Genomic DNA, 23,699 nt, shown 5'->3' with positions numbered 1-23,699 from the left:
GAGGACCTGCAGCACGCTATGTGCATGGAGACCTGAGCACAGAAGAGGGGAAACACATTAGCTAAGACATCTCAGGAGAGATTAGCCTTGAATTACACAACAGGTTAACAGAAGGATGCTTTTCAGGGCTAAGTGGGAACATGAACAAATTCTGTTTAAAAAGACGTGAGAAAGGGATGATCACTTAGAATCCAAAAAAGAACCTTTACAAAAAAACTTAATGTTTCCTTCCTTCTTTATAATCCATCACTAAGTGGGCTAAACAGCCACGAGATACATTCATGCTCACCCCCCTCTGCATTAGGCAAACTGCTGTAACTTCCTGGGGGAAAAGTCACCTGCTTTATTTATGTTGCCGTCTGTTTACACTCCACAGTGCCACTTTTGTGTGCTGGCCTGGGAGCTTACTGACAGCAGCCCCATCAGGCCTCACAACAGCCTTGCGAAAGGTGCAGTTATTACCCCATGTGCCCTAGAGATGATTAAAGGGAAGTGTGCTCCTATTAGTGTCACAGGCAGCGATCTAATAAACAAAAATGTCATGAAAAGCTGAAAATTGTTTCTCATAATTCTCAGAAAAGATTCTGTTCTACCTGTCACAGCAAGCTAACTATTGCTCTCAACCAGCAATTATATTTCATGAGCCCTCGTCCAAAGTCAAAGTGTCTAATATTTGGGACAAGTACAAAAGCACTCAACACTTATAATACCGAACATTTCAATTCTGTGGTAAAAATTCTCAAGTGAAATACTATAGCAAAGATCTGCTTCTCTCTGAAGTTGAAAGAAGTAATTCTTATATATAAGGAAACCAGCTTTTTCACTTTCCTTTTTTTAAAATTTAAGCTTATGGATGTCATGAGAGGAAAGTTTTCTATGACCTACCGGTAGAGCTTACTTCATTTAGTTAAATAAAGCACAGAGTTAGTGCTTTACACACATGATTTTCTTATTCTTATCAAATTTATACTGAGTTGCTGCTATTAGAGTTGATGCTGAAATTCGTGACATTACAAATTTATTCTAAGTCCCATCATGACAGTTAATATGGATAAAAACTTTCTGGAAACTCATTGTGCTCAAAATAATAAGTATTTGCCACTAAGTATAAAATTACCTTATTTATCTTCAAAGCATAAAAATTTAAAAATATTTTAAATAAGTCATAAAGAGAATAAAGCAAACAAGATCTATCTTGTGATGCTATTTTAAATGCTAGCTTATGTAAACTGCCCAAATTTTGCTGAATTTAGAAATATTATTTCATATTTCTAAGTTCTTCTAGATGCTATTAACATGACCTAGGCTACATAGAAAAGCAGTGCTCTAATTCATGACAGCTTAAAATTTTCTAGCACTGGAATGGTAAGTCAACAAGTTCAACTCTAAAAAGATCTACTTTTAAATGGCTAGCAATTAACACATTTTAATATTTCAAAATTGGATTTTAAAAAACAAGTTGAAGTTAAGCAAAATGCCATCTCATTTATAAAAATTGACTTTTTCATTAAAATGTTTTCATCATGTCAACAATACTGAAATAAAGATAAGCATGAAAAGGAGGAGGGAAAGCGGAAGAGCAATGGTAACTGCTGCTGCTATTAAGATTATTAAATCCAGGGAAGTTCACACAGAAAAAATGTTACTAGCTTGTTAAAAAATTTAATGATGAAAAATAAAGATGACTAATATAAAAGTAACTTGACATTTGATTTTAGGTAATTCACTATTCTATGAATTTATAATACCTCAGTGACAACTACTGTACATACACTACAGAAGGATTGCCACCCTAAATTCCCCTCATATCCCTTTCATTCATTTTGTCTTGGTCCTACACTCCATATTAGGAGCAGATTTTGCTGCTTGAAACACTATTGTAAAGGAACAGGTTTAGGTTCTTTTTCTGCAAAGGGTCAAGAAGACAACTAATTTGGCTTACAAATTTCAGCTGAAATAGAATTTAAAAAAAAAATCTGTGAAGCAAATTAAGCAAAGAATATAACATCAAAAGAGAATTTGAAACCACAATGTATTCAGTGATGAAAGTTGGAAAATGAATATTTAACTCCAGGCAAGTTTTGACTGCCTCATCCTCTAGCCATAAAATGGGAATAATGACATAAAGCTACACAATTTAACACCTATTTTAAATAATGATTCTTTACCAAAACTATAGATGAGCTGAATGCCAACATTGTTTCAAAAACAGTTGGTACTGGGCTGTTCAAGGGAATTAAAAAAAATCTGGAAGATTTCTTGGAACTTTTTAAAAAAGCTTTTTAAAAAAAACAACATTAAAAAAAGAGTCATTTTTTTTTTTAGATAAGAAGAGCTTCTTGAAACAAAAATCTAAGCCCTTCCAATAAGTTCTGCCAGTTGTATGCTGGTTTACACAGAAGTATTCCACCTGATCTTTTTAACGTTTAAAGATATACAACTGCCTAAAGCTGGTTAAGATCACGGATGTGAACCAGGCAGAGAAGAAAAGGGAAACAGTGCCACAACCTGGATGGACCTAGCAGGTGAAATAAGTCAGACTGAGAAAGACAAATTCCGTATGATCTCACTTATGTGTGGAATCTAAAGAACACAATAAATGAACAAACAAAACAAAACCAGACTTACATATACAGAGAACTAAGTGATGGTTGCAAGAGGGGAGAAATTGAGGGATTAGGTGAAAAAGGTGAAGGGATTAAGAAGTACAAATTGGTACTTACAGAATAGCCATGGGGATGTAAAGCACGGCATAGAGAATGTAGTCAATAATACTGCACAACTATGTATAGTGCCAGGTGGGTATTAGACTAATGGGAAGCGGAGCAGGGGGGGAAATAACTGCATAAATTATATAAATGTCTAATCACTATACTATACACCTGAAAAGATAAAATACTATTGAATGTATATCAATGTGTAACTGAAAAAAATAATTTATATATTAAAAAAAGGTTTGTTTCAAATAGGTCGTACACATTTTCTAGTTAAGTTTAGTACAATGAATACTCTATTCTATATAAATGCTATATAAATGGGATTTTTAAAAATCAAAAAAGAAAAGAAAATGTTCTGGATCTAGATAGTGGTAATGGTTGTACAACATTGTAAATGTATTGAATGCAACTGATTTTTACATTTTAAAATGGTTAACATTAATCTTATATCGTGAATTTTACCTCAATAAAAATATTAAAATAAAAAATAAAAGAAAAACAATGAATAGTTATGATAAAGTTCAAATTTAGATAATAACAGTGTTCTGGAGAAATCATTTATTTAGTATCAATTACTAAAAAGTTACAATTGAGAATTTAAATAATCTATTTTTAAAATGAGCTAATTGCTTCTGCAGTTACACCATTGTGTATTTAGCAGTACCAACCTATTTTTAACACACAGTATAACATCACTAGTCTTAAATCAATCAGAGCAAACCTTCATTAACTGAAGGGGCAACTGCTAGGAGACAAGAACTCAGAGCAGAGAAGCTAGAAAACTTAGGTTTAGCAGTTTTTCTTAAATTTAGGCTTTTCTCTTCTATGTAGTTATTGAAGGGATTAAATGGGAAAGCACTAATAAAAAACAGCGACGTATCAAAATCTCTCAAGTTAGTTTTGATGGATCCTGCCAGTAAGGCCAACTAAAAAGGAGGGCTTTCATTAATATACAATGTCATGTGGGTGGTAGATTGAGGGGGGTGAGGGTGGTTATCACTTTGTGAGGACTATAAATATCTAACTATTATGTTGTTTTGTACACCTGAAACTAATAAATAATAATAATAATAATAACAACAGCAGTGAAGATGCCATCATCTGCTGAGTGCTTCCTATGACCAGGCACTAACATTCACACACCTCTTACGTACTCCTCATAACAATTCCATGCTGTTAGGAGCATTATCATTCCACTTTACCAAACAGGAAATTCAGGCACAGAGAGATTAAGTCTATGATAACTTTCTAAACATATTCATTATTGAATTTGCAGTTTGCTTCCAGGTCAGCCTCCTTTGGAGGCAATGAAAGTGCTGACCTCCCAAGTACATAAATAACATGTCTCATCGTATATAGGATGAGGGAAGTGTGGTAGAGTGAAAAGAAAAGGTAAGAGGTGGAGGGAACACGTTTCCCCCCGCCACTCCTTTTTTCAGTTTCCAGAGATATGTGTAAACTTCTAGAGTACAGCACTGCTGTACTTAGTAACTCACTAAAGACAGTGCTAGAATGTTAGCCAAGGGTCCAAGTTTTCATAGAAAATAACACGTTTCTGGAATAGTCTCCTCATGCTAAAATGAAATATCTTATAATAATTAAATGGTTTAATTAAAGATGAAGGTAAAATTACTCTTCAGTATTAAGTCTAATAGAACCGCACTATTAAAATTCTAAATAACAGGGACAATCAAGTTTGAGATTTCAAGTTAAATGTACATTATATAGAAAAGAAAAATAACAAGAACAAGAAAATGAGACTTTGACTTAAGAACAACATAGGGTATTTGAAGAACAACAACCGTAAAATACAATAACAGTTTTCCCAAATATTCTGGGAAAACTAATTTTTGTCAAAATTAATGAAAATTTAAATCCCTCTCAACATAGTGAAAATAATATTTAAAACAGGAATTATTCTAAAGTTAATCACAAAGTAATTAAGGTTCTGTGTATTTACATGGCTGGCAAAATACCAGGTTAACAGGAATCATATGTTAAGTCAAAAACATTTCATGAAGTTTGGTTGCTACACTGTAAAGTACACGAGTGAACAGTCATGAAATGCTTACCCTTCAGGCTCCTTATCTCTTTTCCTATTTATAAAGACCCATGTGTTTACTGTTCTGTGGTGTTAGTGACGAAGATGTGGGGCTGTGAGTGAGGTAGACCTCACAAGTGCTAAATCCCAAGAGAAATCCTGATATCCTGAAAACAAAGTCCTGCGCTAGGATGAAAACATTTTGATTTACAATAAACTCACCTCAAAGAATATTTTGAATGCTTGACGTAGAAAGGCTCTCTGGGACTTAAAAACCTCAGCTGCAATTTAATAGGAAATACTTCATGAAGTTTATGCAAGTTAGATTTTTGAACATATATTTACATTTGTAAATTTAAGTAAAGCCACAAAATTAGGTAAGACAATAAATGCTCATAAAAACATATAAGGGAATTTTAATATGAATTCAATGTAGTTTTAACTAAAGTAAGTATTATCTAGAAGAAGTATGTTAGTCTAATGGCACAGAACAAAGAGAAAAAGTTAAAAAATGAAAAATATGAAAACAGATGCTAAATGTTTTTGTTTTTCAGATAAAGCGTCATGAACTTCCCATGAGTTTTTTAAATACAGTAGTAAGGCATTTAAAAAATGAACTCATTAGTACAACTTAAATATAATCTATAACATAAACTTCTAATTATCAGGAAAATGTTTATCAAATAGTTGAATACATTTACTTTTCCAAAACCCATAGTAGTATTTCCAACTTACCGAGTGTGTAATAAAGGAATTATTTCGCAAATTGACTTTTAATGTCCTTGATTCCCCAACTTTAGTGGGTGGAAACCGATACACATCTTTTGGGGCATACACTCCACGGTGGGTCAAGTCAAGCTGTCTGCTTTGGAAATAGGTTTAAAAATCATCTATTTAAAATCCATAGTAATTTAAACTATTTATATATATTAAATTATGAAGTGTTGCTTTAATTTGTGTTTTCTCTCACAAGTCAGTTAAAAAATAGTTTTGTAATTGCATTTAACTACTTGTAAAATGTATAAAGATAAAATACTGACAGCAGGAATACTCTTACAAAGGTGCTGGGTTAGTTATGTAAGACAGGACAGCAGCACCACCTCCACCTCTCTTTTTCACTACAGTCTGCTTCTCTACTCACTTCAAACCATTGATAAAAGGTGGCCCTTTCACCTGAGTTCATTTCACTCTTATTACTCACAGTGCAGCCCACTGATAATCTTCATGTTTTTAGGGATACAGACTACTCTGAGAGTGTGAACACCAGCTCTGGCCTCTCAGCAGCATTTGATGGTAGTGACCACCTCCTTTTGCCTTGGCTTTCAGAGTCCAAGCTGCCGACTCATTTCTCTGGCCACTGGTCAGTCTGTGCAGGCTCATCTCCACTCCTTCACCCCTAATGCTGCTGTCCCACGAGGCTTGGCCCTGGACACCCTTAACTGCTCACACGACACTCTCCCTAGGCAATCCCATCTCCCTAGGCAATCCCATCAGGGGTGATCTAGTGACCTCACACCTACGTGATTCCCAGGTGTTTTTCTCATCTCATACTGAGCCTCTGGGCAACATATCCAATCACCACACAATTATCTCCTTATGGCTATCTCAAAGACGGCTCCACAAATACAAAATAAACTTGTGACCGTTCTCCTCAAACCTGATGCTCCACCTGTATTTCCTGTCTCAGGGAATAGTTTCTGGGAACTGACCTTGACCCCCTTCTTTCTCACGCCCCTTTATCCAATCCATCACTGAATCCTTCAAATTTCCTTCTTATATACTTCAAAAGTGTCCATTTCTCATCATCTTCCTTGACATTATTTTAGTCCTGGAATGCTTAAGAATAGCCTCTGACCGGTTTTATCATACATACTCTGGCCTCCTTCTAATCAGTCTATACTATAGCCAGAGAGATTACTTTGTAAATACTTGAAACTGATCCTGTCATTCAATGGCTTCCAGTAGCTTTACAGATAACATCTGACACAAGGCCCTGCGTGGTCACTTGCATTCTGCCCACTTCCCTCTCCAGATTCACCTCATCCAACTCTCCCTCCTCCTCTGTGCTCTAGGGCTGTGGGCTGCTTTTAGTTCTTTAAGAGCCAACAATTCCATCATCCTAGTTGTTTATATAGTCCTCGTCACCTAGGTCATTTCCACTCATTCTCCTTCACTTTAAAATTCCATTTCAGCGAGGTTCTTCCCAGATATAACAACAGATCAAGCTCCCTCTGTCATATATCCCCATGTTTCCCATTTACTTCCTTCCAGTCCTTTCCACAGGTTGTAATGAAGCCTGTCAGTATGATTAGTTGTGATGAGATTCCTCTCCAGAAGGTAAAGTCCTTGGAGGCAAGGACCAGGGCAGTTTTGCTCAATGTCTTATCTCTACTGCCTGGCACACGGTGAGCACTCAGTAAGTATGAGATGAGCAGATGAGTAAAAATAGCATAGAAAGTATGGTAAGAACACATATTCTTTAAAAGATTCTAATTTCTTACAAAATGCATTACTTACTTCTATTAGAAGTAAATGACCACATTTGTTTAAATTCAGCAGGCATTTAACATGTATTTTTCTTACAAGCATCTTCTTCAGAACTAACTTAGACCTAAATATTAGTTAATTAAGGATTATTAGAAACATTTTCATTAGGTAAAATACTTAAATGTTATCATTAAAGTTGTTTAAGCTGCTGGTATGAAATGTACATTTTTAAAAGTTTTTAAGAATCTACTTTCATAGATATCTTCTGAATGTTCTGGGGAATGTGAAATGGTACAACCATTTTAGGAAAGCTTACCTGGCAGTTTATTTTAAAGTTAAACACATGCTTGTCATATGACCTAGCAATTCCATTCTTAGGTACTTTTACTCCTCCAAAATAAAAAAACATGCCCGCAAAATTACACATACAATAATGTTTACAGCACCTTCATTCATAATGGCTCCAAATTAGAAGCCACCCATATGTCAATAGGAAAATGCATAAATTATGACATGTTCATACAATGGAATACTAAACAATAAAGGAACAGACTACAGATACACTCAACAACACAAATGAATCCCAAAAAGCAGTATGTTAAGTGAAAGATGCCAGATAGAAAGAGTGCATATGTATATGAAATTCAACAAAACTAACCTATGGCAACAGAGCAGAACAAACCTTGGGGTGACTGCAAAGGGATATAAAAGAACTTTCTGGGGGGAAGAATAATAGTCCCTACCTTGATTAGAGTGGTAGTAATGCGTGTAAACCCATAGGTAAAGTCATTGAGAATTTTACTGAACGTAATTAAACCTCAATAAAGTACTGGGGAAAAATTTTTTTAAGAATGACAACAACAACATACCCAGATATGAGAGAAGCCTCTGACACAGCTTGTCTTCGGGGCTTAACTAAATTATCTATTTTAGTAACAGTATCTCTAGAAATGCATGAGTTTTTAGGCTCATTTTCTGCTTTGACACTCTGTATTAAAAAAAATAAAACAAAAAACCACACAGTTAGGGAGGAGAAATACCCTAGCAAAATACATAGACATTTACCTATTTGAATTCTACTATTTCCTTCACAATTTTTTTAAAAGAAGACTTATGATTTTTAAATTCCCTAAATCGCAAGTCCTGCTTTGCATTGTTCAGTTTCTTATACACACACACACACACACAGTATCTTACCTAATCAAGTCAAATATAGATTTCATAAAGCCAAACTCATACCTCAAACATGCCAATCAATAAAGATGAATGAGAAAATTAAGACTATATAGCTATACAGAAGAATTAATGAAATTAGAATAATACCAGGAAAATATTCTGCATTTTCAGGCCAGTTTTTCATGTCAGTTTCACTTAGCGTTTTTAATACACACACACACACACACACACACACACACTAACTTACTTAAATTCAGTGTAATACTCACTTGTCCAGAGAGTTGAAATCTCAGGGTATGTTTCATGTGAGGCTCTTTAAGGGGGTGACACTCAACATCCCAAAACTGGGCATAATCCCCTTTATCTCGGGGCAAAAATGTGATGGACACCTATAAAACACATCCAGGAGAGAAATTTTGACACTGAACCTTACACACATGTAGTTAGATTACCAATTCGGAGTGTTGGTATAAAAAATTAAAGGGAAAAAAATTTTTGCCTTATCTAGTTTTGCCACTAATTTGAACAATTCTATTTTTGGTGGGCTTGTTACTATACCAGATCCAAAATACATTTTTCTTTAAGGCTTTATGTAACATATTCCTCAAAATGTAAATTTTTTTAATTGAAAAAGAAGTTATCAAAAATCCTGGAGCTGTCAAGTACAAGATCTAAATAAGGAAGATCCAACTCCCGACACACAATTCAGTCTTTCACTGCAATGCTTATGGAACCCTCTGCTGGCCAAGTGGTAAAGGACTAAGGCCTAGTACACAGCCACTAACTGAGAGGACTGAAAGGACACACAGAAAATGTGATGCAAGGGTGGGTGTATAACAGGAGGTAGAAAAGACGAGTGCCACTACATTACATATTAGCAGTTTTTCTTATGATTAACTTCAGAACATTGGTCAGAACCAGTTACCCTGACCATACAGCTCAAAGTTATAGATATGAACTGTATGCATACAACCTACAAAAAGTTCAATAATGAGAAAGTTGTAATATTTAAAATCAGTATTTTATAAAGTTTACCAGTGTTAAGAGCTTTCTTTATCAAAGAATGAGTCTGGACTTAACATTAAAACACTTAAGTGACCTAATTTCTGTCACTACAGAACATAAGAAATATGCAGCCAATGAGCCCGAGAGCCTGAGGAAAAGGCAGAATACTGATGGAGGAGATGAGATCATCGAGATTAGGGAGTCACACTGTTAAAGATGATAAGGACATTGAGAAGATTACGGAAGAATGAAAACACCCATGTCCTAAATGGTGAAAATATACACATTATCTGGAACCACTGGAGGCAGTACCATGTATTCTACAGATCCCACTTGTACCTCCTTCTAACACCAAAAAATACACAAAGAGGAGGGAAAACCTAATATTATTGCATGTAACATAGTAGGAACATAACAGGAACTTTAATATTCATTACCGTAGCTGATTTAATCCCACATCAAGCTGACCAATGTTTCAAGAGATTATTGTGTATGTCTTTTACTTTAAGAGTTAGGTTCTTACTAACAAACTAATGTTTCCTCTTCTGAATAACTACTATATATGTATCAATAATTGTGCTATTTGGTAGTACTTCCCTAAATGGTCGCAGAATGATGTGCCCTGCTCCCCCATCCCCCTTTAAACTAAGAAACCAGACCTAGAATTCATTTGACAAGATGGTAAGCAGTTCAGGCGAGGATATAGTGATGAACACAGCAAAAATAATGGAGGCTACATTTCTATGTTAAGTACTGTGTGAAAAGGATTGTCCTGGGAGACAATCTAGTCCTGCACCTTCATTTTTCTTTTTTCACAGCTTTACTCAGATGTAATTCACATACAATTCACCCATTTCAAGCAGTTTTTAGTGTATCTCCAGAACTGTGCAACCATCACTGCAATCTAATTTTAAAATATATTCAACAATCCAAAAAGAAGCCCTATACCATTAGCAGTCCTTCCCCATTCTTTATCTTCATTCCCAATCCCAGCAACCACGAATCTACTTTCTATAGATTTACCTATTCCAGACATATCACATAAATTGAATCATACAAATGTAGCCTTTTGTGTCTGGCTTGTTTTACTTAGTATGTTCAAGGTTCATCCATGTGGTAGCATATTATTAGTAATTCATTCCTTTTGATTGCCAAATAATATTTCATTGTATGGGATATAAAATGATGGGAATTTGGGTTATTCTACAATTTTGGCAATTTTGAATAAGGCTGCTATGAACATTTGTGTACAAGATTTTGTTTAAATACTGGTTTTCAATTTGGGGGAATATATAACCAGAAGTGGAATTGCTGGGTCACATGGTAATTCTATGCTTAACTTATTGAGGAACCAGCAAACTGGCTGAACCATTTCAGCAGTGTATGAGGGTTTGAATTTCTCCACATCCTTGCCTAAACTTGTTGTTGTGTGTTTTTTTTTTTAATCATTATAATACTAGTGGGTATGAAGCTTTATTTTGCATTCCCCCGATCACTTGTAATTCTAAGCATCTTTCCAGGTGTTTATCGGCCATTTGTGCATCTTCTTTGGAGATGTATCCATTCAGGTCTTCTACCCATTTTTTAAACTGGTTATTTGCCTTTACTAGGGTCTAACTTTATTCTTTTACACATGGACATCAGTTGTCTCAGGACCATTTATTGAAAAAAATTCTTTTCCTTATTGAATTGTTTTGGTACCCTAATTGAAAAATCATCTGACCAGAAATATGAGTGTTTATTTTGGGGCTCTCAAGTCTATTCCACATATCCAATATGTCTATCCTTATATCAATACCACATAATTTTTTATTACTGTAGGTTTTGAAATTAGGAAGTATGAATCCTCCAACTTTGTTCTTTTTCAAGATTGCTTTGGTTACTGACAAAACAAACAAACAAACAAACAAACAAACAAAAAACCCAAACAAACAAAACCACCTCACAACCAGCAGAATTTTGATTGAGACTGTGCTGAATCTACAGATCAATTTAGGCAGTACTGCTGTTTTAATCACGTCAGATCTTCTGATCCATGAACATGGGATACCTTTCTTGCTGTTTTTCTTTTTTTTCCCCCCAACTTCCCTCCAGATGTTGAACTTTTGTTGAACACTGTGTCTGTTCCCTGTTCAGCTGCATTGATTCTACTGTGGTCTAGAAAATGAAACAAACTTATAGAATTGTGTGTCTTTCTAAAAAAGTCAGAAACCCTCTGGAATTATGTTATACAGACAGTAAAGTACCTAGAGTTTGTGATTACTATCATTGCTCAAAGATTCTTTACTTATTACAAGTCTGATCTCTGAATAAATGTGCCAATATTATATAAGTGCTATAGTTTAAACGAGTTTCAACTACTAGCATGAAAAAGTTCATTACCGAGGCCAAGTGAATGACTAGTGTCACTAACAGATATTTGAAGGGGTTATATCAGGTATACAAATGAATTAAAATACAAGAGGGTCATGGTGCTAAAGGGATCTGTCATCATTTATCCATGAAGCTATATTACTGACTACATGTCATGAACACTGAGTTGTTTTGAGTACTGGTAGATTTTTCTGACTACAACTGGCGGACAAAACTATTGTCTAGATTGGCACTACTCTAAGTATGTTCTAAGTACTGGCAGCCTGCGGCTAAATGAAGGGCTTATATAAGAATGTAAATCAAGCATGTCACTAAGCACGGTATTTTGTTTTGCTGTTTAGAAAGCAGGACTTTTGGCTGCAGAAGCCAGTCCACTGATTTGTGCTCAGACAGGCCTCTTCTCCTGTGCCATCCTGGCTGAGAGCATCAGTGGTCTAGGTGAAGCAAGCTGCTCTGGGTGGAAACAAATGAGATACTCCTGGCCAATCAACACCATGTTCTTACCAGCTGGCTGTAAAAAAAAATGTCAAAACTCACCTTTTGGATTCCATGACTTGCCAGTATACCAGAAATGGGAGAACATCTGAATGCTGCATAGGTAGCTCTAAAAACATCTCCACTTTCATCAACTCCCTACAAAGTAGTCATTTAAACAACCAAATGAAAAAATATAAAAGTTAATGCATCAATTCTCAGTGACACCACTACCTTAATGGTTATGGAGGACACCCAAATCGTTTTGCAGTGGACAAGGAGAGCTCAATACCTGCCGCAGAGTGGGAGCACTATTAAACTCGACACACGCTGAACACACAATGGGATTTATAGATGATGTCATAGAGAATTGTACACCTGAAATCTATATAATTTTACTAACAATTGTCACCCCAATAAATTAAAAAAAAAAAAAAAAAAAAAAAAAAAAACTCCACGCACGCCAAGGCCTCACACTGACTCCTATCTCTGTCAGCACCCACTCCTCTCTGGCTACAGTGATCTACAGAATTCTGTTCATAAAGTCAAAGGACTGTCTTTTCTGCAAAGACCCTGAAGACCCGACTGAACGTACATTTAACATCCTATGCAAAAAACAGTTATTTCTTTTCAGTAGATACAGAATTATCATTGCACACATTTTGTTAATATTATGGCTCAAAACTGTTCACATCACACAAAATACATGCCAAAAAGGCCAACAACACACAGGACAACATGTTCAATTCAGGCAGTACCCACTAGCAGGGACTATCTCTAGTATACAGTAGGCTAACAGTGGCAAAGAACATTCAATTCTGTCTCCTGCACTAGCTCCCACTTGTAGAAAACATACAATAGTACTCAGAACATGGGAGAGAATAAATGTATGCGAATGTGTGTGTGCACACACACACAATGTTCCATAATACAATTTTTACATATCTTTCAAAATAAAGTTATTTAAGATAAAAAATCAGGGCTATCGGAGATAGCATTAAATGAAGCAAGCACACATTTTCACATACATTCTTTAATTTGACTTTCAAAACTACCTTGTGAAAAAGACTGGGCATGCATTATTGGCCCACCTATAGAGAAAATCAAGTAAATGAATTAGTGGAACAAAGAGCCAGTAAGCCAACCTATGCTCATAATTCAAAATTTTAAATACCTTGCCTAAAGTTTAAACGTCAAAACAAATATTTCAAGGCAATTATTACTAACCTTGACGTATGGTGGAGCTAAAGATGACAGATGCCACTTCACTTCTGTGTTACCATGATTCTCAAATTCCAGATAATTTTCTAAAAGGAACACATGTATAACAACTTAAACTCTTGGAGAGGTAAGTAAACAAGCAGATTACTGTGATAATACGTGATAATTACTATGATTACCTCATCATAGGGGGAAAATGCAATCAGCAGATCCCTAGAGGAGTCCAACAGGAACTACAGTATTTTCTAACAGAATCATGTTTGATAGGATCCTATTTTGGACTTATTCAAAGTATAATGCAAAGCTACTGACGGGCTTAAGCAAGGGAGCAATAAGGTACTTACATTTTTAAGAAATTAATGGCTGATGTGGGGAAGGAGACTAAAAGGGGGTCAGGAGGAACCCTGGTAAGATGTCACTGCAGTAGTTTAACTGAGGGATGATGCATGAGGTGGCCTGCATCAGGCTCGAATTGAGGCAATGGGAGGAAAAGCAATGGACAGATATGGGATCTATTTTGAAGATAGACTGCAAAGGACTTGCTGATGCACTGGATGAGAGGAGGGAGGGAGGGAAGAGAATTCAACTTCCAGGTATTTAACCTAACAAAATGGGTGGACAGTGGTGCCACTTACTGACAGACATGGGGTGAGGCTAGAGGAAAAGCAGTTTTTATGGGTAAAAGCAGTTTTCTGTTTTTGTGAGATGCCCACCTGCAGAAGCTGAGCAGGTGCCTGATGTGTACATCTGGGGCACAGGGAGAGCAGAGAGAAGGAAGGGGACATAGGTAGGCCCAGGAAGAAGAGTCAGCAGTGGATCCTGAGAAGGAGCGTGTAAGGCAGGGAAAAACTTCCAAGAGCTTCCAAGAAGGAAGTAATTCCAAGGAGAAAGGAGTGATCAACAGTATTGAGAGGTCAAATTAACAAAGACATATAAAAGAGACCCTGGATTTGGTAAAAAGGAGCTTTTCAGTGACCCTCAAAGGAATGGGTTCAGGGCACAGTGGTGGCAACAGCTAAACGGCCTGAGGAAGTGAAGGCAGGTTGTTTCACTAGGTAGGGGTACTGAGGAAGAGGACAGCTGTAGCAAAGAGATTGGGGTTAAGGAAGGCATTTCTTAAATAGGTTAACAGTAGAGCATATTGCGTGCTAATGGAAATGCATTAACAAAGAGGGAGAAACTGATGACACGAGACAGAGCAGAAGGAAGTCCCTGAGAAGGCAGGAATAGATGGGCCTAGATTCCAAGCAGAAGGGTTCGTCTGTGATGGAAACAGAGGCTTTTCATTTAGCCTAATGGCTTCCATGTTTTCGATGATATGTGAGGCAAAGTCAAGAGCTGGAAAGAGTGACAGCAGGAGTAGGGGAGGATAGAGGGAGTAGGAGCTTTGAGAAGAAAGGAGCTGTTAAGTAACTGTTGGAAACTGGTAAAGGACACAAACTAAGGAAGGCTAGGAGAAAGCCTAGTGTTGACCTGAGAGCTGAACTCATGAATTAGTCAGCATGACTGTAGTTTTCTCTACGAATGTTTACTGCTAGGATAGAGACATGGAGTAGGTAGACAATTGGGTTTAACAAAGGTTGGGATTCTGCCAAACAGGAGTGCAGAGGGAAAGGGGCACAATGCAGTTCAGAATGCTTGTGGGGAAGTAATCACAATGATAGACCACAGAATTCAAGGAGCGTTGTAAGACAAGTGGGATGTGGATGGGGTGATGGAGAATGAAAAGGTAGTATGGTCAGTAGCCTGAAGGTCTGAATGAGGGCAGAGAACTGCTGCAATGTCTAGAGTAAGTAAGCTGGAAAGACGAGGGGTGAGGGGGCATGGTCAGGAAGTGACAGGCTTGAAACTAAGAGAGAAAACACCATCTGGCTATAGATGATGACAAAATCCAGGAGGAGACCATAAAAGTAGGAAACTGAGTTTGAGTGGAAGACAAAAATCAATGAAAGGCCAAGAGCTAGAGGGCCAGATGACAGATGGTCCCAAATCCTTTCTAATAGGTCCTACATACAATCCTAGTCCTTTAGACTTAGAAGAGAGAGAGAAAGAAAGAGAGAAAGAGAGAGAGAGAGAGAGAGAGAGAGAGAGAGAGAGAGAGAGGCTCAAAGTCACATCAGTAAGTGACAGAGCCAGGCTCTTACCCACTTTCCTTTCTTATTCAGCTACTAACTTATTAGTAATTCTAGTCAAAGTTCTAATGAGATATGGCAAGGGATGGTTCTCACCCAAAAGATCTAAAACTACAGGAATACACAGATTTGTTAAACGCCTGGATTTTAAAGTTTACAATTTTTAAGCTCCCCCAAATCCAGGTAATCATTGAAAAAATTGCCAATGACTACTTGATTTCATCCTGAAGTAAGGGGGTAACATTTTAAACCTACCACGAATATACGGTTAACAAAGAAAAGAGCATTAAACTCAATGTCAGGAGCCATTTGAATTAAATAATCTTGTGACACGATACCTGAAGTTTCACCAGGTTCTGTTGTAGAAAAAGTAACAGTCTTGTTTCTTATCTCAACTTTTGTGGAAGGTGGTTTTGTCATTGGTTTTACCAGATGACTAGAGGAAGGTTCAGCTGGAGAAGGGATGCTAAATGGGCTGGAGGCCAAACGAGTGAGAAGTTCTTCTTGGGTCAAGTCTTCTCGAATTTGAACTTTCACAATTTTCTGAAATGATCCAAATAAAGACATTAAGACACAAATGCAGCTATCATTTTTAAAATGTAGCTACTATTTTTAAGTCATGGTAAAGAAAAGTAAAGCCAAACCAATGAAAACACTGATAAATTTAGAAATTAAAGTTTATTCGGATCTCAAAGTAAATCTCTAACTTTATCTTTATCCCCTCTTCCCAAACTCCCTTATTTTTTTCAAAGCAAATTTTGCAAATTAATAACGGCTTATAGGCCTCACTCTTCACTCTTGCCCCACCCAGGAGAACTGCTCAGATCACTAATGGAAAATCTCTGTACTAAATCTATATTTAAATAAGTCTAGTTGGGCTGAAAGAACAGACACCTTTATTTGATTTCGGAAATATAAGTGCTAATAAGGATGATGACACTTAAAACTACAATGAGAAATGTTGCTAAAAGAAAAAAAGCCCTTTATAAAGTACCTTTTGTCCATTGTCACAGTGTATATAGATCAAACCACTCCATGGGAACATTGAATGTTTTGTGGATAAGGAAGAATTAGGACTCACAAGAATTTGTAGCTTACTCCTTAAAAAAAAGGATTGAATAATGAAAACCAAGAATATCTGATACTTTAATAGCAATAACCACAAGAGTTATAAATACTGTTCTATCAATAACCAATTTCCTTACTGCTCACAAAGAGCAGAGAACAGAGGTGAGCTCCCACATACATCTGATTTTCAATCAATCCACAACTCAGCGGCTAACAAAAAGATGAGTGACATGAACCCATGAACCTAAGGGCAAAACTGAAAACAGATCATACCATAGAAATACCATTTAAAAAGAAATTCAAAATACAAATTTCTAGAGCAAAAGACCAATACTACAAAAGCTCTGAGCCACTTGATAATAAAAAATGATACTGTCACAGTACAAAGAAAATGTAATAGGTAGGGAGAAAACTGGAAGAAAAGAGAGGTGACAGAAAAGGAATGAAAAAAGACTGCTTCACCCATTTGCTAAAATTTCCTCTTCAAGAGCTATGAGATATCAAAGAAGACTTTAAAGTGTGGACGATGTAATCAGATTTGTGACTTAAATCACCAGTTACAAAAGCTATTTCAGTACACACATGTCAAAAATGGCAGAGCAAGATTATTTTCTATTGCTAACAGCTAAATATGTAGGACAATGAAAAAAGTTATTTGTGAACAACCTGTCCTATCATTTCCCTAAATTTTCAACCATTAATTTTAAATATTAAATTGAATGCTTTGGTCCTAGGAATGTTTCTCTGGAGTGTCCCTAACCATACCTTACTTACCTCAGTCTTAAGTCAAGTAAACTCTACTAAAATGCATACTATTCCTTCATTTTTCAAAAGTAAATAAACTTCATGTTGCTCTTCTGCAAAGTTGCTATTCCTAAATATGAAGCAACTTTCAGACATGAATATTTTGTGTCAACACAGTTAAAGTCCCTGAAGAGCTGCAGAGCTGTGGCTTTACCTCCTATCAATAATTAAGTTGCATATAGAGGGTAGCTGCTTATCAACATTAGGCCCTAAAAGACTTCCTTCTATCATAGAATATTCTTTGCAGAAAACGGCGAGCTATGTTATGGCTCAGACATAATAAGTCTGAAATCTTTGTCTATAAATGATCTTTAGATAAAACCAGTAGGATAAGCCAGACTCAAGGTAAAAGGAAAGGCAGAGTCATCTGGGCTTTAGAGACCAACACCCCTCATCACAGGCCCAACTGTATTCCTGGCTTTGTAAGCAAGAGTAATATGTCAGATAACATTCCGATGTCTTCCACTATATAATTATCCAGGAACTCTCTTCCATCTCACATGTTTTTCTTGACGCTTGTAGGCTACCTACTACAATTGGTTGTTGACATGGTCTTTATTCCACAAAGCAGCACGAGTCTTGAACTCACTGTACCACCCTGGAGCTCTGTACAGAGTCAGCACACAGCAAAATTCTACTGAATAAATTAAAATGGCATATTATTTGAGCCTTAAAAAGTCACCATCCTAGCATCTGAATAATACCCAAAGGCAAGAGAAGTCATACTTACTCTGGCTCGATAAATCCATGTTGTGGTGTTACTGTAAGGCAATGTGCTGGCCAGTACAGCTCAAATTTCAGTAACCTAACAGAATTATTTAAAATCTGGAAACGTCCAGTTTTTGCCAGATCACCTATTATATTAGATAAATGTTACTTACATTTATATAGCATTAGTGAAAAAAACAAAATTAATAAACAGTAAAAATAAATCCTATATAAGTACACTAGTAAACCAGCTCATTTTGCTTTCTCAATTGCCCAGTTACAGGAATTTCAAATTTCTGGTCAAGCAAGACCATCTAAACTACAAAGATACTAATCAAAGTTCAATTCTGACAAAGGCATAGAAAAAAAAGGAAATCTGGAAATTGTTACCACCTGGTCTTAGCTTAAGCACATACATAGAGGTACCAGATTTGTTCCTACTCTGAACCAACTATATCAATGTTAAGGGTAAAAGAGTGCCAAATGAATTCTCTGGGGCAGAGTATGTGGTGGGAGGAAGGGACCATGGATCATGAGTGGCTCTGCCATACAGGGAACTGGGAATGTGGACCGAGGACCATAGCCTTGTGTCAGAACAACGCTCTGGTCAAATCTGATTTAGGTCTCTAATAGATGAGAGGAGGATCTGTGAAAGCCACTGGTCACGTTTGCATCAAGTCCAAGTATATATCCTAGATAAGCTATGGGTAGAGAGTAAGTATAGCTCCAGGTTTCAGAGTGAATTCCTGTCGTGTCGTTGTTGACATACTCACAAGTAGAAGGGGCTACCAAAATCAAGTGTGCAGGTTGAACAGTCCACATTTCTTCAGAGGATGATTTATCTTGAGGTGGGTGAACAGCTTGTGAAAGGAGTGGAGAACTCTGAGGACCTTTAACTGGTAAAACATCCAAAGAAACATTTCCACCATGTTTCCCAGGACTATCAGCTTCACTACAGAAAGCAAAAAAAATTAAAAATGGTAAAAAGCTAGATTGTCATGTTTTATATTAATTCTTCATAAATCTAAAAACATTTAGATAAAATTAAAACTAAAAGTACATTACATACTGTGTATGTTTCAGTGAATAAAAATCCTTCACATTGTGTATTCTTAATGTACAAAAAAGAAAGTACAGTGCAGGTTAATTATTATAATGCTAATCTTTAATTAAATACTCAATTATTTAATTTCTTTCATGCCTTGACTTCTGAATGCCATCTAAGATCTCTTAAAAGAATGTACTAGAAAATTACCCAATATTAAGAATTAAAAGAAAAAAAACAATGAAACTCTTACTGTATCTTTAACGACACAATAACTGGTTTCATGATGCTAACACCAAAAAACTTTAAAACAAGAAAGTCTTCTGGGAGAAATATCATGGTAAAAAATGCCAATAAAGTTTAAGAAATTTTTATTAAGTTTGGAAACAGTGTTTTCTAATAAGCCTTAGATTACAAAAAATTGTAATTCCAATAAATTTTATAATCATGGAAGCACATGACTTAACTGAAGTTCAACTGTGCCGTACCCACATTCTCCTACCCTACAGTGAAACATCTTTATTTCAAGTCACCACTCAGCAGACAGAGAAATCTCTCTTCACTCTTACTTACTGCCCTCTCATTCCTCATTTTCAAAACAGACTTCTACTACCCCAGAGAAATAATGGAGGCACCAGTCAAAAGTCAGAAATAATTTTTAAAAATAAAAAAAGTTGATTCTTGGCTTTTTAGCTTTCTAAGAACCAGTTCCTCACAATAAGTGATTTTCAAGGTAATTTTTAATATATGTAACTACTAGCTTTAATTCTTCCTTTGACTGACTATCTTAGAAGAAAATTAACATTACAAGTATAGGGAATAAAAAGCAATCTGGCACGAGCTAGAGCACTGGGGTGATGGGGGTGGAAGGGGGATATGAGTCAGCAGTGAGCTCTCAGTTGGTGGCACCGGGACTTGCAGAGAACTTTCAGGCAATATGGGCCGAGGAAGACAGCCCACGTGATGAGAAGATTGATTAAAAACAGGAGGATGGAGTAAAATTTAAACATATTGAGGCAATAGGGCCAGGATTCTCAGTATTGGAGAAAAAAAGGTACAATTAGAGAAAGGAAGAAAAAAATACACCGTATTGTTAGATTAGAATTGGAGTATCAGTGTTAACTCCTGGTTTTAACATATTTATAAACAGATATGGACACATATGGATTTATATATAAATGCATTTATTTCCTAGCTCTGTCCACTGAGTGGGCTTAGAATTAATGACATCTCAAAAGCAATAGCACACCTACTACCCATATCTTGGTTTCAATACCATTCTCTACTAAAGGAACCAGGACTTCTAAAAGAAGTCCCAACTATTCTAGGACTTGGTGAGGGAAAATATAAGATGAACCTACTGTGTTTCCCCAAAAATAAGACCAGGTCTTATACTGTATTTCCCCGTAAATAAGAGCGGGTCTTATATTAATTTTTGCTCCAAAAGATACATTAAGGAGCATTTTCAGGGGATGTCTTATTATTTCATGTACAACAATTTACATTTATTCAAATAGTCATGTCATCTTCTTCTGGAACATCGTCATAATGAACTAAATGTGTCTGTCTGTCTGACGATCTTAATTGGGGCTTAATTTCGGGGTAGGTCTTATTTTGGGGGAAACAGGGTAGAATATCCTGTTCTGCCACTGAATAAGGAAGTGCTCAAAGAATGATGTGGGCCCATCAACGGGATCAAGGAGCCAAACTGAGAGACCAAATAATGATAGTAAAAAATTAATACTGAACCCACGAGTCCATCCTAACATAAGTACATAAAAAAGGGAAAATAAATCTCTTCCTCACAGTGGATAGACAATTGATAAATGTAGAAAGAAAGATGACAGTAGGAAATCACCATTTGGTATGATTCAGGCAACAATCATCACTGTGGGTGCATAAGTCTGAGAAGTAACGAGATAATTCATCATCTCCAGCTATCTCCCTACAAGATGTTAACTAACTTTACAGTGGAGAAACCTGGCAAACGTCATTTTAACTAAGTGATAAAATATTTCTATAATGAGACAAATCAGCATTGTTTAACACCTGAGACGATGCACTGAGAAAACAAACAACATCATTTCTGTGGTGTTCCGAATCTACAAAGTGAAACTGAGGAATACTTTACAAAATAATTTGTACTCTATGAAAACATCAAGGTTATTGGTAAGAAAAGGGTTAGCAGCTGACCTGCTGCCTATTTTCTCCTTTTTTTAAAACCATGGAATGCCTAGGGGAAAAAAATGACTTGGTCAAATCCCCTAGTAAACTTGCTAACGACATCTCCTAGCAAATACACTAGCGTCCTTATCTACAGAATGTTTTTAACAAGATATTCCCGGTCTGTCTATAATTGTTGATGGTAAAGGAATCTAAAATTTATAAATTTATGTGGCATAGATGTTTGCAAAAATATCACCTAAACTATATAATTATCAGAGTATAGTGAGCTTTCATGATTGAAATGGCTCCCCTTTCTGTGTAAGCGATACATCCCACGCACAACTTGCATTAAATGTGCAGCCACTGTGGAAATCACTATGGAGGTATCTCAAAAAACTGGAAATGGAACCACCTTATGACCCAGCAGTTCCACTCTTAGGTATCTATCCAGAGAAATCCAAAACACTAATTCGAAAAGACTTATGTATCCCTACGTTTACTGTCGTGCTTTCACAATAGACAGGACATGGAAACAACCGAAATGCCCATCGGTAGATGACTGGATTAAGAAACTGTGGTACATTTATACAATGGAGTATTACTCAGCCATAAAAAAGAATGAAATCTTACCATTTGCAATGATATGCATGGACCTAGAGAACATTATGCTAAGTGAAATAAGTCAGACGGAGAAAGACAAACACCATATAATCTCACTTATATGTGGAATCTAAAGAATAGAATAAATGAGCAAACTAATCAGAAACAGTGTCAGAGATATAGAGGAAAAACTGAAGGTTGCTAGATGGGAGAGGGGGTGGGGATGGGGGAGAAAGTGAGGGGATTAGAAAGCACAATCGGTAACCACAAGATTGTCAGGGGGATACAAAAGACAGTTTGGGGAATATAATCAATAATGTTGTAAAGATTTTGCAGGGTATCCAATTGACACTTGTCTTATTAGGGAGACCTCCTCAGGGATGGTATAGATGCCTGACCACAGCACTGGACACCTGAAGCTGAAGCTGAATAATAATGAATGTCAACTATAATATAATATATATATATAGTCACAAGGTGTGGAGTACAGCATAAGGAATAGTCAGTGGGATTGTAACAGCTATATGTTACCATATCAAAAGGGTGATAGGTTAGGGGAGGGTTATCACTTTGTGAGGGGTGTAAATGTCTAACTGTGACATTGTTTTGTACACCTGAAACTAATAAATAAATAAATAAATTTGACCCAGAGTAGAGAATTAAGGTTGCAAAAAGGACCTAGGAAGCACCGTCAACAATTCGGATTTCTTCATGTTTCACCTAAAAATATTAGTAAAGCTTAATTCTGGTGAATATCTTTGATTTGTAGATCTGATTTGATAATCCAACCCTCTGTGTTATCTCAGTCATGAAAGATAAGGAAAGACTAAGGAACTGTTCTTCGAAAGAGATTAAAGAGACAGACTAATTACTAAATGCAACGTGCAATCTTAGATTAGATAGATTCTGGACCAAAGAGGAAAGGGAAAGTTTGATTTAACTATAAAGGACATTATTGGGGAACTGGGAAAATCAGTGGACTAGATGGTAGTACTGACTGTATCAATATTAATGTCCTAATTTTGATGGGTTTACCGTGGCCATGTAGGAGAATGGCTATGTTTTTAGGAAAACTTAGGGTTCACTGGTCATCAATTTACGCTTAATTGGTTCAGAAAAAAGTTATATATACATAAAGAATAATAGGTAAATGTGGTACAATGTTATTAATAACAACTGGGGAAGGTCAGTACACGTAGCATATGGGAGTTCTCTGTAATATTTTTAAACTTTTCTGCAGATCTAAAATTATTTCAACTTAAACCAAAAGTGAAATAAACACTTTGAGACAAAAAAAATAATAAAGTACAGGGAAAAGATCAGCTACACTATGAATCAAATAATCTTGAAATCTGGTGACAGATGCTTTGTTTTACCTTTTAGATTCTAAGTTAGCTTTGGAAGAAGGCTGAAGAAATTCTCTGCTAGAAATGTAATCTCTGAATTCTCCAATTACTGATAGTATAATTTTACGCATGTTTCCATAAAAGAGTTGAACATCATTAGACCGTTGGGGAAGATCATACACTGAAATAGAAAATAATGTTTCAAATATGTGAATCCACATAATCACATCACAAAATAACATAAATTTTTATGTCTACAGCCACAAAATACTACTTTCTTAGGTTGGGGGTAGGTGACATTTTGATTTTTAATACTATTGACTAGCATGAAATTTT

At 36.1% G+C, this 23,699-nt stretch overlaps 1 protein-coding gene across 8 annotated transcripts in view; it reads right to left on the bottom strand.

Annotated features, from left to right (window-relative positions):
- The window catches only part of CEP192 (centrosomal protein 192), a 165,200-nt gene that overhangs the window by 7,452 nt on the left and 134,049 nt on the right, over window positions 1-23,699 (bottom strand). For 6 of the 8 annotated variants that reach the window (XM_074340409.1, XM_074340406.1, XM_074340411.1 and 3 more), the window contains 11 exons: window positions 23,394-23,544; window positions 18,980-19,158; window positions 18,229-18,352; window positions 16,621-16,726; window positions 15,965-16,169; window positions 13,501-13,580; window positions 12,337-12,432; window positions 8,691-8,810; window positions 8,115-8,233; window positions 5,494-5,623; window positions 4,981-5,039 (listed from right to left, as the gene is read on the bottom strand). In XM_074340409.1, coding sequence (XP_074196510.1) covers window positions 4,981-5,039; window positions 5,494-5,623; window positions 8,115-8,233; window positions 8,691-8,810; window positions 12,337-12,432; window positions 13,501-13,580; window positions 15,965-16,169; window positions 16,621-16,726; window positions 18,229-18,352; window positions 18,980-19,158; window positions 23,394-23,544 — 1,369 coding nt within the window. Of the gene's footprint in view, window positions 1-4,980; window positions 5,040-5,493; window positions 5,624-8,114; window positions 8,234-8,690; window positions 8,811-12,336; window positions 12,433-13,500; window positions 13,581-15,964; window positions 16,170-16,620; window positions 16,727-18,228; window positions 18,353-18,979; window positions 19,159-23,393; window positions 23,545-23,699 lie in introns of those variants that run through there. The other 2 variants (XM_074340407.1, XM_074340414.1) reach the window with 2 other exon arrangements.

The sequence above is a fragment of the Rhinolophus sinicus genome, linkage group LG09 (genome assembly GCF_036562045.2).
Source record: "Rhinolophus sinicus isolate RSC01 linkage group LG09, ASM3656204v1, whole genome shotgun sequence".
NCBI classification, from domain to species: domain Eukaryota; kingdom Metazoa; phylum Chordata; class Mammalia; order Chiroptera; family Rhinolophidae; genus Rhinolophus; species Rhinolophus sinicus.
The sequence above is the reverse complement of the archived record's forward strand: the minus strand, read 5'-3'. Positions and strand labels throughout refer to the sequence as shown.